A 17,449-nucleotide genomic window follows, 5' to 3' on the forward strand; every position below is an offset into this window, starting at 1 on the left:
ATACACACCATTCCTTGCCTGGTTTGGGATCCTTCTAATCCTATGAGTTGGGGGCAAACAGCAGCATCTGTGCACAGTTGAAACAGAATTTCTTATTCCATGACTTGACAAGCTATATAACATTTATTAAGTCTAACCGTCAAAGCAATCTCATTCGGAAAACTTCCAAAAACACTCCACTGCAGCGTGTCAGTGCAATGTAGACTAGTATTTCACAGGCTTGAGGGAACATAGCACGGTCAGTACTGAGGGAGTGCCGCACTGTCGGAGGGTCAGTGTTGAGGGAGTGCCGCACTGTTGGACAGTCAGTAACATAATTATGAATAGTGTGTTTGGGATTGTCTATTTAGTAAAATTCAAATCTTCCGTTCCAAAATTCCTGATTGAACTACCTATACCAGAAATAAATTAACTGGTCCTTATTTAAACCCGTACTGTACCAATCCTGGGAGTGTCTAAGGGGAAAATGGCTTCATCCTTATCACATTTCCTGCAGAAGGGAAAATGGGTTGATGATATCAACTGGGGCCCTGTGTTTTTGCACTCTCTTCTCTCACAGTGAGGCACCACTGGAGAGCAGGAACTGAACACAGAAACAGCTGAACAAAATTGACAGGGTTCACCCTCAGTCACAACATATACATCCACAACACATGGTAATTTCCACACAGAGGACTAGGCTCCAATGGCCTTCCTTCCCCTGCCCTTCCCTCCACACCCCAAATCCCTTGCCTGTCTCTTGCCAGTCCCTCCCCATTCTTACATAGCTAATCGGGACCAGCACTCTGATCACACCTGTTTAGAGCTCATTCTGCCACATCAACTGTCTGAGGATGTGTTCCCCATCTGCGAGCAGTGGTCCTGGTCTATGAGCTGTATTCCCTGACTCTAACAGTCTTCCTATTCTCCAAGTAGTGTTCCCCATCTCCATTCCTGAGCTCTCCCACTCTGTGAGGGTGTTCCCAGTCTGAATGGTGTTCCTGTGATAATGGGAACTGCAGATGCTGGAGAATCCAAGATAACAAAGTGTGGAGCTGGATGAACACAGCAGGCCAAGCAGCATTTGTACTCTTGAGATGCTGAGTGGTGTTCCTGCTCTGTGAGTGTGTTTCCGCTCCGTAAGTGGTGTTGCCAGTCTGTGAGCATGTTCCCGGTGCATGAGTGTGTTTCCACTTGTTGGTGTATTCAAGCTCTGTGAGTGTGTTTCCAGTCTGAGAGCATATTCCCACTCCAAAAGTGTTTCCCAGTCCTGAGTGCGTTTCTGTGCTGTGAATGCATTTCCGCTCTGAGTGTGTTCCCACTGATGTTACTACAACATCACCCAGTGCTTTAAGTCAATGAATTGTTGTCTGCGATTAATGTAAGCTGACTTGTGCACAGCAGGCTCCCACAAGCAGCATGCTGACAATGAAGAGAGAATCATTTTCAAGTGATGTTAATTAGGGGAGAAATATCCAGGACACGGGGGGAAATGCCCCCGTTCTTTGAAGTTGTACCATGGGATTCTTTTCCTCTGCTGAAGAGATCGGACAGGTCTTCAGGCAGTGGTGGTGTTCCCATTTTGTTACTATATCAGTAATACAGAGGGTCAGGCTAATGTCCTGGGGACAAGGTTTCAAATCCCAGCATGGCACCTGATTCAGTTAATAAGCATGGAATTAAAAACATGTCTCAGTTGGTGATGACCTTGTGGTAAAAACCCATCTGGTTCACCAATGTCCTGTAGGGAAGCAAATCTACCATCTTTATCTGATCTGGCCTACATGTGACTCCAGGCCCACAGCAATTCCGGCCATGGCAATGACCAAGTAAGCCTCACAGATCAAGATCAATTAGAAGGGACAGCAAGTGCTGACCTTACCAATGACAATCAGTTTCTGTGAAAGAACAAAGAAAAAATTATATTGTGACCATAAAAACCTTTATAAGTTCAAATGCCACTCCTGAAGAGTTTCCCCCGCCCTGATGATAATGTTTAGCAGGAAGTGTAAGGCCTCGATGTTAAGCAAACTTATCACGGGCCAGAATAGGAATATCTGATCAGGAGGAGGCCACTCAGCCCATCCAGCCTGCCCCTCTATTCAATATAATCACCCATGATCAAGCATTTCAAGCCTTTTACCCACCCTATTCCTGTAACCCTGTATGTCACTGGGAATCAGAAATCTATCAAAGTGTACCTTAAACATACTCAAAAACCAAACCTCAAAGATCTCAGTAAAAGGACAATTCTCCTCATCTTGGACCTAACTGGCACTCCCCTTATTCTGAGATGCCCAACCAGGGGAAACATTTACCTTTCATATACAGGAGTTTACTTTGCTGATGGAGTGGTGTCATTTTCAGAGAGAGTGAAGGTTTTGTATCTTTCTGTGAAGCTTGTCGCAGTTCAGTGAGGAGAACATGATGGACCCATATAACCTGGCAATCTGCTTTGGACCCACTCTGATGTCAGTGCCCGAAGGCCATGACCAAGTTTCTTGTCAGGCTCATGTTAATGAACTCATCAAATCTATCATCCTGCACCATGACAGCATCTTCCCTGGACCGAAGGAGCTGGATGGGCCTGTGTATGACAAGGGGGCCACAGCAGAGGATTACTGGTGAGTCTTCCCACGTGTGTCTGTGCGTGTCTCTGTGTCCCTGCAGAGGCAGGGGATAGAACATAGAACAGTACAGCACAGTACAGGCCCTTCAGCCCGCGATGTTGTGCCAAACTTTTACCCTAATCTTAAGGTCTATCTAACCTCCACCCCTACATTATACTATCATCCCTATGCCTATCTATGAGGCCGACTCCACTACCCTCTCCGGCAATGCATTCCATGCCCCGACCACTCTCTGAGTAAAGAACCTACCTCTGACGTCTCCCCTGTATCTACCTCCACTCACTTTAAAATTGTGCCCCCTTGTAATAGCTACCTCCACCCTAGGAAAAAGTCTTTGGCTGTCTACTCTATCTATGCCTCTGATGGCTGAGGGTTGGAGGACGCAGGGTGAGGTGAGGCAGCTGGCCCCAGGTGAACAAAGGCTAGGTTCAAATTAGAAACATTTCCCTCCTCTGGTCCAAACCACAGTCCCTTCATCGTTTTTCTTCTTACTGCCTCAGTTTATGTAATTAACAGCACTCCCACAGAAGACCAGCCACTTTAACATTCAGAAGTTGGGACCTAATGATATTATTCTCTACAATGTAGAATTAACTCAGTGTCATTCCCCGCCAAACTCCAGCCTCAACTTCCATCCTTCTCCATTGGTGTCCACTCCACCCTCTTCCTGATCTCTCTCTCTTTCTCTGATTCCCAATCTCACTCCCCTGGCCTCCTTGCCTGTTGACATATTCTCCATCAACAGTGTGGTTCAAGGCCCATAAAGCCTCCACCTTAGCCACACTCACTCCGACTGCCCTGATGGATAAGAGACCCCATTCCTCCCCAACACGCAGCTAACCCCTCCCTGACACACATGCATGTGCACCACCTGCGCACATTCACCAGTCCACCCACACTCATAAAACAGGTTTGGATTCTACCTCATTCACATTTCTAAATGTCTTCCTGTCTCAGTGAGAGCCCTCATGGAGACCCTGCCTCGGCTGAAGATGTTGTGCAAGATGTTGGAACAGAACCTCATACAAGTGAAGACGGTACGTTGTCTGTTTTTATACTCACATCCACAGAGGAAGGGCTGGGCTCCTTGGAGATGCAGGGAACCCCAGGGGAAAGGCACAGGGGAGCGCTATGACCTGGGTAATCGCCAGTTTGCAGTTGGAAACAGCGATAGACTTGGACCCTGGGCTGAAAATCAACTTTGCAGCGTCGCTCAGTGAAGTATTTCAAAATATTAGCTGGAGGTTTAGCTGGAAATGATGTAACATTTGATGGAGTCTCTGAAAAGGGAAAGACTCCCATGCCATTGCTGCTTTTGTACAGTAAGCCTCTCTGTCTATCTCATGTCCCCATTTCAAAGGCTTTAGGCCACATAGTTAAAGGGGGATCTCGTTGAAACCTACAAAATTCTAAGTGACTAGACAAGGTAAACACAGGAAAGATGTTTCCAATAACCAGGATGTCCAGAACTAGGGGTCACAATCTAAAGATATAGCGTAGGCCATTTCGGACTGGTACAAAGAGAAAGATCTCCACCCAGAGGGTGGTGAGCCTGTGGAATTCTCTGCTACAGAATGTAATTGGGGCTAAAACATTGAATTCAAGTGGAGCTAGATGTATAGCAAACTTTTTATTAACTGGCGCCTGTAGGACCAGGAGTGTACTGGCTCATTAAATATTCCAGATAAAGAAGAGGTCCACATAATCAGTGTAAAAACACACACAAAGGAATAGAAATGTAATGCAGAGGCTATATGCATCACAGTTATACTTTATTTACAGCGTAAATCACTTAGATAATAATGCAACATAGCCTTAAATAAAACTTAGCAGCAGAGAGCTTCCTCATTCACACCCTCAACTGACTACTCAGACATCACAATAATACAGTAAACTTCCAGTATTCCAGGTATAAAACTTTTGCCGGTTTATCGGGATTGCCAGTTCATAACGTGCTGGTTAAAACAAAGTTTGCTATAAATCAGAGATAGAAATTGCTGGAGAAATTCAGCAAGTCTGGCAGCATCTATGGAGAGGAAGCAAAGTTAACATTTTGGGTCCTGTGACTATTCAGAACCAACTACATGTGTATATTTCCAAGTCAGGATGGTGAATGGCTTGGATGGGAACCTGCAGGGCAGTGGTGTTCCCATGTAGCTGCTGTCCTTGTCCTTCTAGGTGGAAGTGGTTGTGGATTTGGAAAATGCTGTTTAAGGAGACTGGTGACATGTTGCAGTGCATCTTGTAGACGGTATACACTGCTGCTACTGAGTGTCAGTGGTGGAAGGAGTGAATATTGAAGGTAGTGGATGGATGCTGATCATGGGGACTGTTTTGTCCTGGATGGTGTTGAACATTAAGCATCTTGTCGAAGCTGCATTCTCATTACCCTCATGTTTTGAGTCAAGATAATTCTTCATCAGAGCTGGAGCGATGTGTGGAGGGGGCAGCATTTATGCGATAGTTGGTGGTGAGGGAGGTGTGATGACAGTGGGCTGTAGAGTACTGGTGGAGAAAAGATGTTGATAGTTCAGGTCATTCTTTCCTGTAGCTAGTCATTTCAACACAGTGACATGCTCACATGCCCACATGTCGGTCCTCGGCATACTCCATGAGTTACAGAGCAAGCTGGAGGAGCAACATCTCATTTTCAGACTAGGCACTTTACAGCCTTGTGGACTTAATATTGAATTCAACACTTTTGAATTGTGAACTGACTCCCATTTCTTTCCTTTCTTTTAGCTTTACTTGTTATATTCTTTGTCACCGTGCCCTCTCTCCTCTTCCCCAACCCTAATGGGTCTGCCCACTGTTTCAGAGTCTATTGGTATGAGGTTGGAAAAACACAGCAGGTCAGACAGCATCCAAGGAACAGTAAACAATTTGGGCCGAAACCCTTCAACAGGTCAGTCTTCACTTTCAGGTCTGTTAGTTGGACACACCATTGTTTTGCCATTCTCACATTGCGATCACTTAATCTTTTCTCCACCAGCACTCTACACCCATGATTGCCACCCTCCCTCCCAAATATTTTATAAATGCTGTCCCCTCCAGATTTCACTTAAGTTCTGATGAAGCGTCATCTGGACGTGAAATGTTAACTTGCTGTCTGTCCATAGATGCTGTCCGACCTGCTGTGATCTCCATCATTCAGTACAGATGCCAGCATCTGCAATAATTTTCTCCTAGTTTCTCATTAAGCTCTGCTGACTGTCCCAGTTTTGAAGTAACTTGCAATGTTTTCTATGTGAAACAGGCTTTGTGGATCCAAATTATATTATGTATTTTACACATCATTTTGAATGTAAGGTATCCTAAATTATGTGGAAAATATGAGCCCTGAATAGTGCCTCTGGATCAGTGAGGCTGATATAGCAGATCCTGGTATGAGTGTTGGCTGGGTGGAATATTTACTGATGGTCCCTGGGTTTGTTGGTATTTACAAGAGTTCTTTGGGAGTTGTTGATGTTTGTAGTGTTTCATCACAGCAGCAACTTTGCAAACTGTCAATCTAATGAGTTGCTGCAGGATATTCATCTTTGTTAGTCATCACAGGATTTCTCCACACTTGCCATTCATGTGCTGCATTCTGAGGCTATGTATCAGGGATTGTGGTCACTGTTGCTGATTTGCCAACCCCAAAAATAGACATATCGAGACCAGTCACCACTCTCCTTCATCTGCCCCGACTCTGTCTGCAGGGATGGCCTGTATGTTTCTGTCCGTACGACAGCTGTATTGTGCAATGTCCTGGTGCTGTTCTTATTCCTTAAAGAGGACTCTGCAAGCTAGGAGAGAAGGGATTGCTGACAGGGATTGCTCACTTCCGAACCAGAGTATGTTCTATAGCATAAATAGGATAACAGAGACACTGTGTGAATATCTGCGAGTTTGGTAAATTTTACTTCACTCTCCTTTCTGCTTAGCACCAGTTTCATTGCAACTGAGGGAACAGACTGCATGCCATTTATAAACCTAAATAAACTGCAGGTTCTGGCAATGATGCAAGGAGTTAGTCAGTCTCACGGCCTGCACTTATTTATATAGCTGCTGTGCGTGATGCAGTTCAATGATCTCCTTATTCTGTACATGAACCCAATGTATGACTTACCCACATCCATCAAGCAGTTCACTGTCCACTGGCCCAACCCACACACGACAGTCACCTTACGAGAGACCATTTGGCCCATCGTGTCTTTGCTGATAGCCTGGAACAAATCCCACTGCTCCCCACATTTCCTGCAGGGGAAACTTCCGATGTGAGCGTGGCGATCCGGAGCGAGGAGTTATTGGAGTTGTGTAGCCAGTGGAAGCCAATGAGAAGGACATCAGGTGTGATTGTCAGAAATTCTTGGAATCGGCTCCCACTTTTCCTGCCAATGTTCCTGAAAGCAGGAGATTATCTGAGAGAATTTCCCGGTCTGTGAGCCTGCATGTTTGATATGGGTTTTATCTGTAAAAGAGCAGAACTGAAGTGGTAAAAGAACTCAAGTCACTGTCTCCCCTTTGCAGCCTCTAAAAGATCAGAGGTGCCAGGATCAAGTGAAAACTGAGATAATTAACTTTTCTTAACACCAGGTTCTGTAGGATACAGATCAGTGGAATGGGGTATAGAACAACCGTGATCAGATTTAAATAGCAGAGAAGGTTGATGGGCTGAATGGCTCCCTGTTACTTACATTACTGTGACCCCGAATCATTCTTTTGAATTTTTTTGAAGGGGGTGTGATTCACAATTAGGTGGGGAAGTTTAAAATAATGACCCACATGAGAAGCACATGAAATTAAATAGAGGCCATTTACCCACTGAAGACAACTTCTAAATATCGACAAAAACAAAGGGGAAAATCTTCAAAGGTGTGCTGTCAGGAAGAGTTTATTGCTGCTTTAAGTGAGGAGTGTGTGCAAATCAGTTGCCATTAGATTAAACCTTTCAGTGAAACTGAGCCAAGAACCTGAGGGCAATGGGTTCAGGCTGCTCCACTCACAGGGAATGACTTGTGTTTACATTTCAATGTTTAACCTAGTTTCCTGCAATGAGACAGTACCTCTAGTACAGCACCCCTCCAGTATCCCAGGGTGGGAAATCTCAGCAGAAGTTACAGGTTTGTGTACTGATGCTGGGAGACGGGTAACAGGTAAAAAGGCAGAGATGGCATTGGACAATGGTGATGCAGCCTCAGAACCTGTGGCTGTGAAATGGTACAATGTCCTGAGCTTTATCAGCTTCCTGAGCAAGCCAGGTGTTTGTCTCCATGTATCCAGCTATAGGCATAGTTGCTCTGTGCGGAGTACACCTCCAGGAATTGAGACTGTGCAATTGTAATTTTAAGTGAGCTGGGAGCACAGGTTCCTTACATAACCACCTGCGATGTCACTTAGGTCTTCCACTGCCCCAGCCTTGAGCTTCTTGTAGAGAGCTCTTGGTTCAGTGACGATCAGTTCATACATGAAAGGGGAAAAGGGCATTTCTCGGGAAATCATTCTTAAATTGAGATGCGCCAACCTAAAGAGCGCAACATCAGGGACAGTCCAGCCCAGTCCAGAGTCAGAGAGAAGATGACAATAAGAAAGAAGCAGGGACCATAAGGCAAAGGAGCAGAACGAGACCATTCAGTCCATCAACTCTATTCTGACATTCAGTGAATTCACAATTAATCTGATAATCCTCAATTCCACTTCCTTGCCTGTCTCCATAACCCTTGATTCATTTCTTGTCTAAAAATCTGTCCAACTTGCCCATGCTGACCAGATATCATAGAATCCCTACAGTGTGGCAACAGGCCCTTTGGCCTAACGAGCATCCTGCCCAGATTTATCCCCCTATAACTCACCTAATCTGCACAACCCCTGAACACTGTGAGCAATTTAGCAGGGCCAATCCACCTAACCTGCATATCTTTAGACTGTGGGAGGAAACCAGAGCACCCGAAGGAAACGCACGCAGACACAGGGAGAATGTGCAAACTCCACACAGACAGTCGCCTGAGAGTGGAATTGAACCCAGGCCCCTGGCACTTTGAGGCAGCAGTGCCACCCCTAAATTAATCCTAAATATCCTAAATTAATCTAGTCCCATTTACCAGCATTTGGTTGATATCTCTCTAACCCCTTCCTATTCATGTACCCATCCCGATGCCTTTTAAATGTTGTAATTGTACCAGCGTACAACACATCTTCTGGCAGCTCATTCCATACATGCACCACCCTCTGTGTGAAAAAATTGTCCCTTAGTTCCCTTTTAAACCTTCCCCCTCTCATCTTAAACATGTGCCCTCTAGTTTTGGACTCCCATACCTGGGGGAAAAGACCTTGGCTATTCACCCTAACCATGCCCCTCATGATTTTATAAACCTCTATAAGGTCACCCCCTTGGCCTCTGCCCTTGAGCTGCCCCCCTGTTCAGTCAGAACATAGCTGCTCTGTTTGTGGCCTTAATGGCACATTCCTGCCCATCTCCAATACCCTTTGACTCCTCGTTAATTATGAATCAACCACAACCTTAGCGATATTTCATATAAAATCATGAGGGGCACAGATAGGGCAAATAACCAAGGTCTTCTTCCCGAGGTGAGGGAACTAGGAAGGCACAGGCTTAAGGTAAGAGAGAAAAGATTTAAAAGGGACCTGAGAGGTAATTTTTCACGCAGAGGGTGGGATGTGTAAGGAGTGAGCTGCCAGCGAAAGTGATCGAAGTGAGTGCAATTACAACATGTTTCAAAGATAGTAGGAACTGCAGATGCTGGAGAATTTGCGATAACAAGGTGTAGAGCTGGTTGAACATAGCAGGCCAAGCAGCATCAGAGGAGCAGGAAAGCTGACGTTTCGGGTCTGGACCGTTCTTCTGAAGAAGAGTTTAGGCCCGAAACGTCAGCTTTCCTGCTCCTCTGATGCTGCTTGGCCTGCTGTGTTCATCCAGCTCTACACCTTGTTATCTCACAATTACAACATTGATGGGTACATGAAGAGAAAGGGTTTAGGGATATGGGCCAAATGCTGACAAATGAGTCTAGATCAGATTGGAATGTCTGGTCAGCACAGGCAAGTGGGACCGAAGAGTCTTTTTCTGTGCTGTGACCTGCCTCTATGCCTCTCTGGGGAAAGGAATTCCACAGTCTCACAACCCACATCATCTCCTGATAGCTGTCTCTTCATTTGCCTGAGCTCAAAGCTCCGTAATTCTTTCTTAGAACCTGACTTATGTGCTTTTCCTTCAAGTCACCCTTTTAAACCGAGCACATTTGCCCTTGCTTTAGGTCACCTGTTCTAATATCTCTAGCGAGTTTTGAGAAGATTTGTAGCTCAGGTTGAGGTTCTGGATGTGAGTTTGCTCGCTGAGCTGGAAGGTTAGTTTTCAGACGTTTCATCACCATTCTAGGTAACATCATCAGTGAGGCTCCGACGAAGCGCTGGTGTTATGTCCCGCTTTCTATTTATCTGTTTAGGTTTCTTTGGGTTGGTGATGTCATTTCCTGCATTTGGTGATGTCATTTCCTGTTCTTTTTCTCAGGGGATGGTAGATTGGCTCCAAATCAATGTGTTTTTTTTGATGGAGTTCCGGTTGGAATGCCATGATTCTAGGAATTCTCGTGCATGTCTCTGTTTGGCTTGTCCTAGGATGGATGTGTTGTCCCATTCAAAGTGGCGTCCTTCCTCATCTGTATGTAAGGATACTAGTGATAGTGTGTCATGTCGTTTTGTGGCTAGTTGATGTTCATGTATCCTGGTGGCTAGCTTTCTGCCAGTTTGTCCAATGTAGTGTTTTGCAGGAAATGACATCACCAACCCAAGGAAACCTAACCAGATAAATAGAAAGCGGGACATAACACCAGCGCTTCGTCAGAGGCTCACTGATGATGTTACCTAGAATGGTGACAAAACGTCTGAAAACTAACCTTCCAGCTCAGCGAGCAAACTCACATCTAATATCTCTGTTTGTAACTTGGTGCTAAATTGTGTTTGGTTTCCGCCTCTTTCGTGTCTTTTGATGTCACAAAAGGTGCTATATAAATGCAGATTGTTGTACTCGAAGGGTTGCTGCAGAGCTCAACTTACCCCATCCCCCAGAGCCTCCTGCACAACTTGGCCGAGCGGCTCTGTTACAGGAGGAGCTGAGAATGTTCAGTATCACACTGAGCCGCAGCTGTCCTGCCACAGACATTGAGTTGTTTGGGGTGGGGGGGGGTGGGGTGTGATCCGAACCTTCAAAGCTGTTTCCGTTTTACTTTACTAAAGCCGTAGTGGTTTCAGAATTAGACATTTCTTCTGGGTGAAATCTGCGGGGAATAGTTGGAATTCCTGTCTCGATCCTTCCTGCTCTTGGCACTCAGTACCTAGGCTCTGTTGGAGGAGTGTGTGGATACATCACGTGCATAAGCAAGGCATGTGTGAATCAGGCTGAGACTGTGTGCTTCAGACTGTCTGTGATTCTTTAGGTCGCTCTGATTGCTCTGTTACGCTACACTGAGAGCCTTGTGATGTTCTGACGTGCAGTTTAACAGCACGAACAAGGCTATTTTTCATCTAGTTGACCTGCCCTGAAGGAAAGGGTCACCTTCCTACAACGTGGTTTGTGTTCTTTAGTTCCTCTGCTGGAGAATGAGTTAGTGTAATAAGCCTTGTTCCACTCCCTATTGTCTAGCTCCATCAGTTGGCAGCAGGGGTATGTGTATGTGAAAATGTGCGTGTGGCGACACTGAGTGTTAGCTGGGCAACAAGAGCGGACTTGACCCTTTCCTAACTGTGGTGTAAAGAACAATGGGAATGTGGGTGAAGTTCTCACTGATTTTAACACAATCTGACCAAGGATCTGCTGCAACTGAGGCTCAGCTGCTGTTGATTAAGTGGAATGTAAAGAGGGACCATGTTTAAAGACATCTGATCCTTCCAGTTTCCCACCAGAGACCACAGGTTTAGATTCCACACCATCCCCCAAAACATCTACATCCAAAACTAAATAAAAACTTATCATTAAAACTCTCATTTTGCTCCATCTTTTGGATGCTTGTCACAGTTGACCTTCTATTTCCCTGCATTGTATAAGAACATCAGAACTAGGAGCAGGAGGAGGCCGTTCAACCCCTCGAGCCTGTTCTGCCATTTAATACAATCGTGGCTGATCTCATCTCGGCCTCAACCCCACTTTCCTTCCTGCCTTCCATAACCCTTCAATCCATTACTAATTACAAATCTATTTCCTCCTTGAATTTACTCAATGTCCCAGTTTCAATCGCACTTTGGGGGAGTGATTTCCACAGATTCATCACCCTTTGGGAGAATTGATTCCTCCTCACCTCTGTTTTCAATCTGTCCCTTTTCTTAAAATGATGACCTCTCATTCTAGATTATTCCTCAAGAGAAAACATCCTCTCTGCAGTTACTTTGTCAGTCCCTCTTTAACATTTTATACACCTCAATTAGATCTCCTCTCATCCTTCTAAACTCCAGACAGTATTGGCCTAAACTGCTCAATCGATCTTCATAAGACAAGCTCCTCATCTCTGGGAGTGAAAGCCGTAATTACGCCTGACTGTGTATGTTTACTGAGTGTTCCTTTGAGAATGCAGTGGGCCAGCATTGACTGTACAGCTCATTCTGGTTTTTATAAGAACAAAAAGACACCAGCTTTGAAGGATCCTAACCCTGACCCTAATCCCTTTCTAGGTGTCTGTGACCTGAGAGCTGCAGAGGTTCAGCGCTGCATGATACTGATATTCAGGAGCAGGGTTGGGGGGACCATTCAAACAGGGGTGGAGCTGCACAGAGAGGAGGTTCTCATGTCCAGTCATTCAGTTCACTGGGTCCCATTCAGGGGGTGAAGTTAAGAGTGTGGAGATTGAGTACAGCCCTTGTGCTGGGGAAGGAAGAGACCATCTGGTGTTTCTACTCCCTTCACAAGTTCATACAAAACAGGAGAGGGGGAGGCCATTCAGCCCTTTGAATCCATCCTATCATTCATTGAGATGATGGTTGATTTGTTTCAATATCATTTTCCTGCATTATCTCCGTAGCTCTAGGTGTTTGATGGAAATCTATCCATTTCTGCTTGAAAATTTTCAATGACGGAGCCTCCACAGAGTAGAGAATTCCAAAATGGTATCAGCCTCTGAGAGAAGAAATTTCTCCTTATCTCAGTCCTAAATAGTTTCTTGTTTATCCAGAGAAACTGTCCATGGTCTGTGACCCTTGCCCCTACAGCCCGTGCTGTCATTTTTGGCCAGGAGCCTCTGCTCAGATGACAAAGGCAGCAGTAGATCTTGGATGATTGCTTTTTGTGTTGGATGTGTACAGAGTGTCCATTGTCTCAATTTTTAAAAATGCAAAATAATTAAAAAATATCAATAAAAATCACTCTTAGGATCTACCAAGACAATGAAGCACTTTGTAAGAGTAACCATGGTTATAATGTAGAGAATGCAGCAGCCAGTAACTGCACAGCAAGATCCCAGAAGCAGTGGTTTGGTAAATCAGGAAATCTCAGTCTTGCTGTAGCAGGATGATGAGAATTGGAATCTGACTAGTTACTGTCCTTCAGTCGTGCCGACACCATTGTGGAGATGTGACTTGGGACTCTGAGATCTGGACATTTTTTTCATGGTTATCTTTTGGTCTGTTAGATCTTTTAACTCTGGTTTTTGTTTTGTGCACTTTTTGCTGTACTTACATATTCCAATACTTAGTACGTGTGACAAATAAATAAAGCGACAAAAAGTAAACCACCAGATCAGCTGATCCTCACTGATGTTGGCTGAATGATTGATGTTGACCCAGGACAAGAGTTTTTGAGTCACACATGAAGGTAGCTACTGAAACCAGACAGTGGGGGATAACGGCTGCAACCCATCAATGGAGGAGAGATTGGCAGGAAAACCAATGCTGGCAAGATCCAGGCTTTCAGTGAGGGGCTTCCTCAGTACTCAGTCAGCACTGCGCTACTCACATAGCTTTTACACACATGTGGCTTTCCCTGAACTGTCATTGTTTCATTGACTTCAATCCCGGGGAAAGTCTGGCCAATGGATTGAGTGCAGCTAAAAACAAAGTGAGATGAGTGCACAGCCCTCCCCATGTTCTGATGTATGCTGTAATGTGCAACACTGTGCCAGAATGATTACAGAGTCAGGAATGTATGGACTGGACTCTTGAACTTGGCAAAACAAACCATCATTTGTAGCTGACAGCCCACACAGTAACACAGAGTCACTAGTATTCTCTTGTGTCATCAGCACTCAGTTCCTTATTCCTGCCTCCGTAACACCTCCACATGCTCTTCATCTAGAGCTGTGACCAAGGCACCAACAAAAGCTGTTTCAGATCTTGCATATCTCTGCCACAGAAGTGGTGGAGGCAAAACATGGAATGTTTTCGAAGCGTTAGATTATAACGTGACGGTGCTGGTGTCGGACTGGGATGGACAAAGGAGCAGTTTGTGATTTCAAATAAACCTGTTGGACTATAACCTAGTGTTGTGTGACCTCGGAGTTAGATATAGTTCTTAGGGCTGAAGGAATCAAAGATTAGGTAAAGTTGGATGAGGGGACTGAGTTGGATGATCAGCTATGATCGAATTGAATGATGAAGCAATCTCCAATTTTTGATGTTTTCTCAATGCTGCTTGTGAAAGTGGTGGGTAATCATCGCCTTGATCCCCCCACAGTCCCTCCATTGAGGTAGACACACAGCATGTGAGTTCCAGAATTCTCACCCAGTAACACTTAGGGAATGATCAAAGTCAGTAGAGAATGGAATTAAAAATCACTGGAATTCCCAAGAATGGACTGAAGCAGCATCCCTTTTACCTTCCACTGAAATTAACAACAGCTGAGATATTTGTATCCATTTCCTATTGGAATAGGTTGGTTCAAACTCTTCCTCCTCAAACGGAGGTAATTGTGATTATTTCTGAAAATAATCCTTGAGGTCAGTGTCTCCCGAAGTGCGGGAGGGGGTCAACTCCTCAAGGCGGGGGTTAAGCTGAAATTTTGCAGTCACTAACTCTGAGGCCTGGACCCCGTACTGTCAGGCTTCTCCAGCACCATTCCTAAACTGCACTGAGCCCCAAAATGGAATCACAATGGGGAAAACAGCTTCAGGCTGTACACAGTGAAAGCCAGGAGGGTCAATGGAAGGAGGAGGTTGGGTATAGAGTCCAGTGATAGGACTACCTATCAATACTGTTTCAAACAACAGTCCCACACACCCCCAACCAGTTGCTGGCTCACTCATTGGCACGTAAACAGAGATCAGGGAGGTCTCTGGTTCACTTTCAGGTTTACCTCTGCTGGGGTCTCTCCCAATGAAGCTCAGGCTGTGCACTTAGAGAGTCACATTAGGCAGAGTTCCCCTCAGTGCCATTCAGTTCTGTCCACTCTATACAATGCATCTAAATGGGCATTGGCTTGTCTTCGATCAGGGCTCCACTATGTTTGAGATTGTGCTAAAGGAATTGATAGGAAGGTACTGGGATATGAGGGACTCTGGCCAGCAGGAGGTGAAATGGTTGGGACTTTCATTGCAAGAGATGTTCCAAATGGAAATAAACCTTTACTTTCTCTTCCCTTTGCAGAAGGTGAGCCGATAGAAGCCATTGCAAAGTTTGATTACACTGGACGCACAGCTCGGGAGCTCTCCTTTAAGAAAGGCGCGAGCCTTCTGCTCTATCACCGAGCTTCTGAGGATTGGTGGGAGGGTCGGCATAATGGAATAGACGGACTTGTCCCACATCAATACATTGTGGTCCAGGACACGTAAGTTTTCATTAAAATCATGACAGATGTGTGACAGAGCACCAAATCTCTGGGTTTGACCATGGAACCATTACGGAAACGACAACACAGGAAGAGACCACTTACCCAATCCAAACAATTGAAAGCCTAGTTTTCTCCCCATGACCTCGCATCATTCTCTGATACAAATATTCTTTCCTGTTTCCCAGACAAGGTGTTGTGGTCTGTTCATCCACTGCCTATGATAACACGTTGCAGACTGAAACAGACCTCTTAAACAGAAAGTCAAACTCCCTATTCTCTGTGTATTGACTCCACAACCACAACTTTTCCTAAACTTTGTACCACATCTCTTTAAGATTTGAAAACAATTTGTCAAATCTTCTGTTAAACTTCTCTGCTTTGGGCAAGTTACCAGAATGGGCTGACAGGTGGCAAGTAAAACAAGCACTTCACTGGATACAGAGCTTTTGTCTGAAGATCCTGCACACCTATCAGCATTGGCAGCATCCTGGTGAATCTGTGCTATGTTTTGATGACCTTTTTATAATGACCTCTCCAAAGCTGCATGTAATGCCTGGCATTGTGCATAAATTAGCCATCCCTCTCGTATTTCGTGCTCCTGTTAAACAAACCCAGATATGTTGTCTTTAAGTAGAGTCATAGAGTCACACACCATGGAAACAGACCCTTCGGTCCAACTGGTCCATGTTGACCATGTTGCCAAACTTGTGCCACCTGCCCATATCCCTCCAAACCTTACCTATTCATGTACTTACCCAAATGTCTTTTAAATATTGTAACTGTACCTGCATCCACCGTCTGGCAGTTCATTCTACACAATAGCCACTTTCTGTGTAAGAAATGTGCCCCATAGTTTTGAACAGCCCCAACGTTGGGAAAAGACTCTTGCTAGTCACCTTATGTATGGCCCTCATGATTTTATAAACCTCTACATGGCCACCGCTCAATTTCCTACACTCCAGTGAAAAAAGTCCTAGCCCATTTTTATAACTCAAACCCTCCATTCTCGGCAACGTCTTGGTAAATCTTTTCTGAACCCACCTCCAATTTAATAATATCCTTCCTGTAGCAGGGTGACCAGAACTGTACACAGCACTTCAGAGGAGGTTTGACCAATATCCTGTACAAGCTCAACATAGAACACAGCACATGAACAGGCCCTTCAGTCCGTGATATCATGCTGAACATGATCCAAATTAAACTAATCCCTTTTCCCTGCCCTTGGTCCATATCCTTACATCCCTTGCATGTTCATTTGCTTATCTAAAAGTCCCTTAAATGCCCCTATTTTATCTGCCTCCACCATCACCTCGGTAGCACATTCCAGACTCCTACCACTCGCTGTGTAAAAAACTTTGACCTCACATCTCCTTCTTAACCAGCCTCTTTACCTGTGGCCAAATTTCAAAGAATTATGTACCTAAATCCCTAGGTCTGTCTGTTCCATAAGACTACCCAGGGCCCTTAATTGTATAAGTCCTGTCCTTTTTTGTTTTACCAAAATGCAATACCTCACATTTATCGAAATTAAACTCCATCTGCCACTCCTCAGCCCATTGACCCAATAGATCAAGATCTCTTTGTAATCTTGCATAATGTTCTTCACTGTCCACTATACCATCAATTTTGGTGTGATCTGCAAACTTGATAACCATGCCTCCTGTATCCTCATCCAAATAGTTTATATAAATGACAAACAAAAATGGACCCAGTACAGATCCCTGCAGAATACTGCTGGTTACAGACCTCCTGCCTGAAAAACAGCCCTTCACCAACATCCTCTGTCTCCTACCACCAACCAATCATCTCTATGCTCACACTTGCACAACATTTTGTAATTGAACCCTTTGATCATTCCAAAGCTTACAGTCTCTTTCTGTTGCCCGCTCATTTCCCCTCCTACTCTTGCCTCTTACAATGTTTTGCCACATTTAGTTATCCACATTTAGTGCATTTGCCTCCTGTCCACCCTTTTCTCTAACTTGCCTCTCTCATTCTACCTGATGTTTATCATGGTAGGCAGAGATGGGAACATCCAATTGATGTCCTTAAATGGGCAGTTATTGCTGGGCATGACCTTCATTCATAGGC

The 17,449-nt window shown here is 44.8% G+C and overlaps 1 protein-coding gene across 2 annotated transcripts in view; it reads left to right on the forward strand.

The window, feature by feature from the left end:
- srgap2 (SLIT-ROBO Rho GTPase activating protein 2) overlaps window positions 1-17,449 on the forward strand; it is a 253,415-nt gene that overhangs the window by 219,058 nt on the left and 16,908 nt on the right. For both annotated transcript variants that reach the window (XM_059653296.1, XM_059653297.1), the window contains exons 17-19: window positions 2,379-2,603; window positions 3,567-3,646; window positions 15,175-15,355. In XM_059653296.1, coding sequence (XP_059509279.1) covers window positions 2,379-2,603; window positions 3,567-3,646; window positions 15,175-15,355 — 486 coding nt within the window. The remainder of the gene's footprint in view (window positions 1-2,378; window positions 2,604-3,566; window positions 3,647-15,174; window positions 15,356-17,449) is intronic.

Source organism: Stegostoma tigrinum, chromosome 21, assembly GCF_030684315.1.
Source record: "Stegostoma tigrinum isolate sSteTig4 chromosome 21, sSteTig4.hap1, whole genome shotgun sequence".
NCBI lineage: Eukaryota > Metazoa > Chordata > Chondrichthyes > Orectolobiformes > Stegostomatidae > Stegostoma > Stegostoma tigrinum.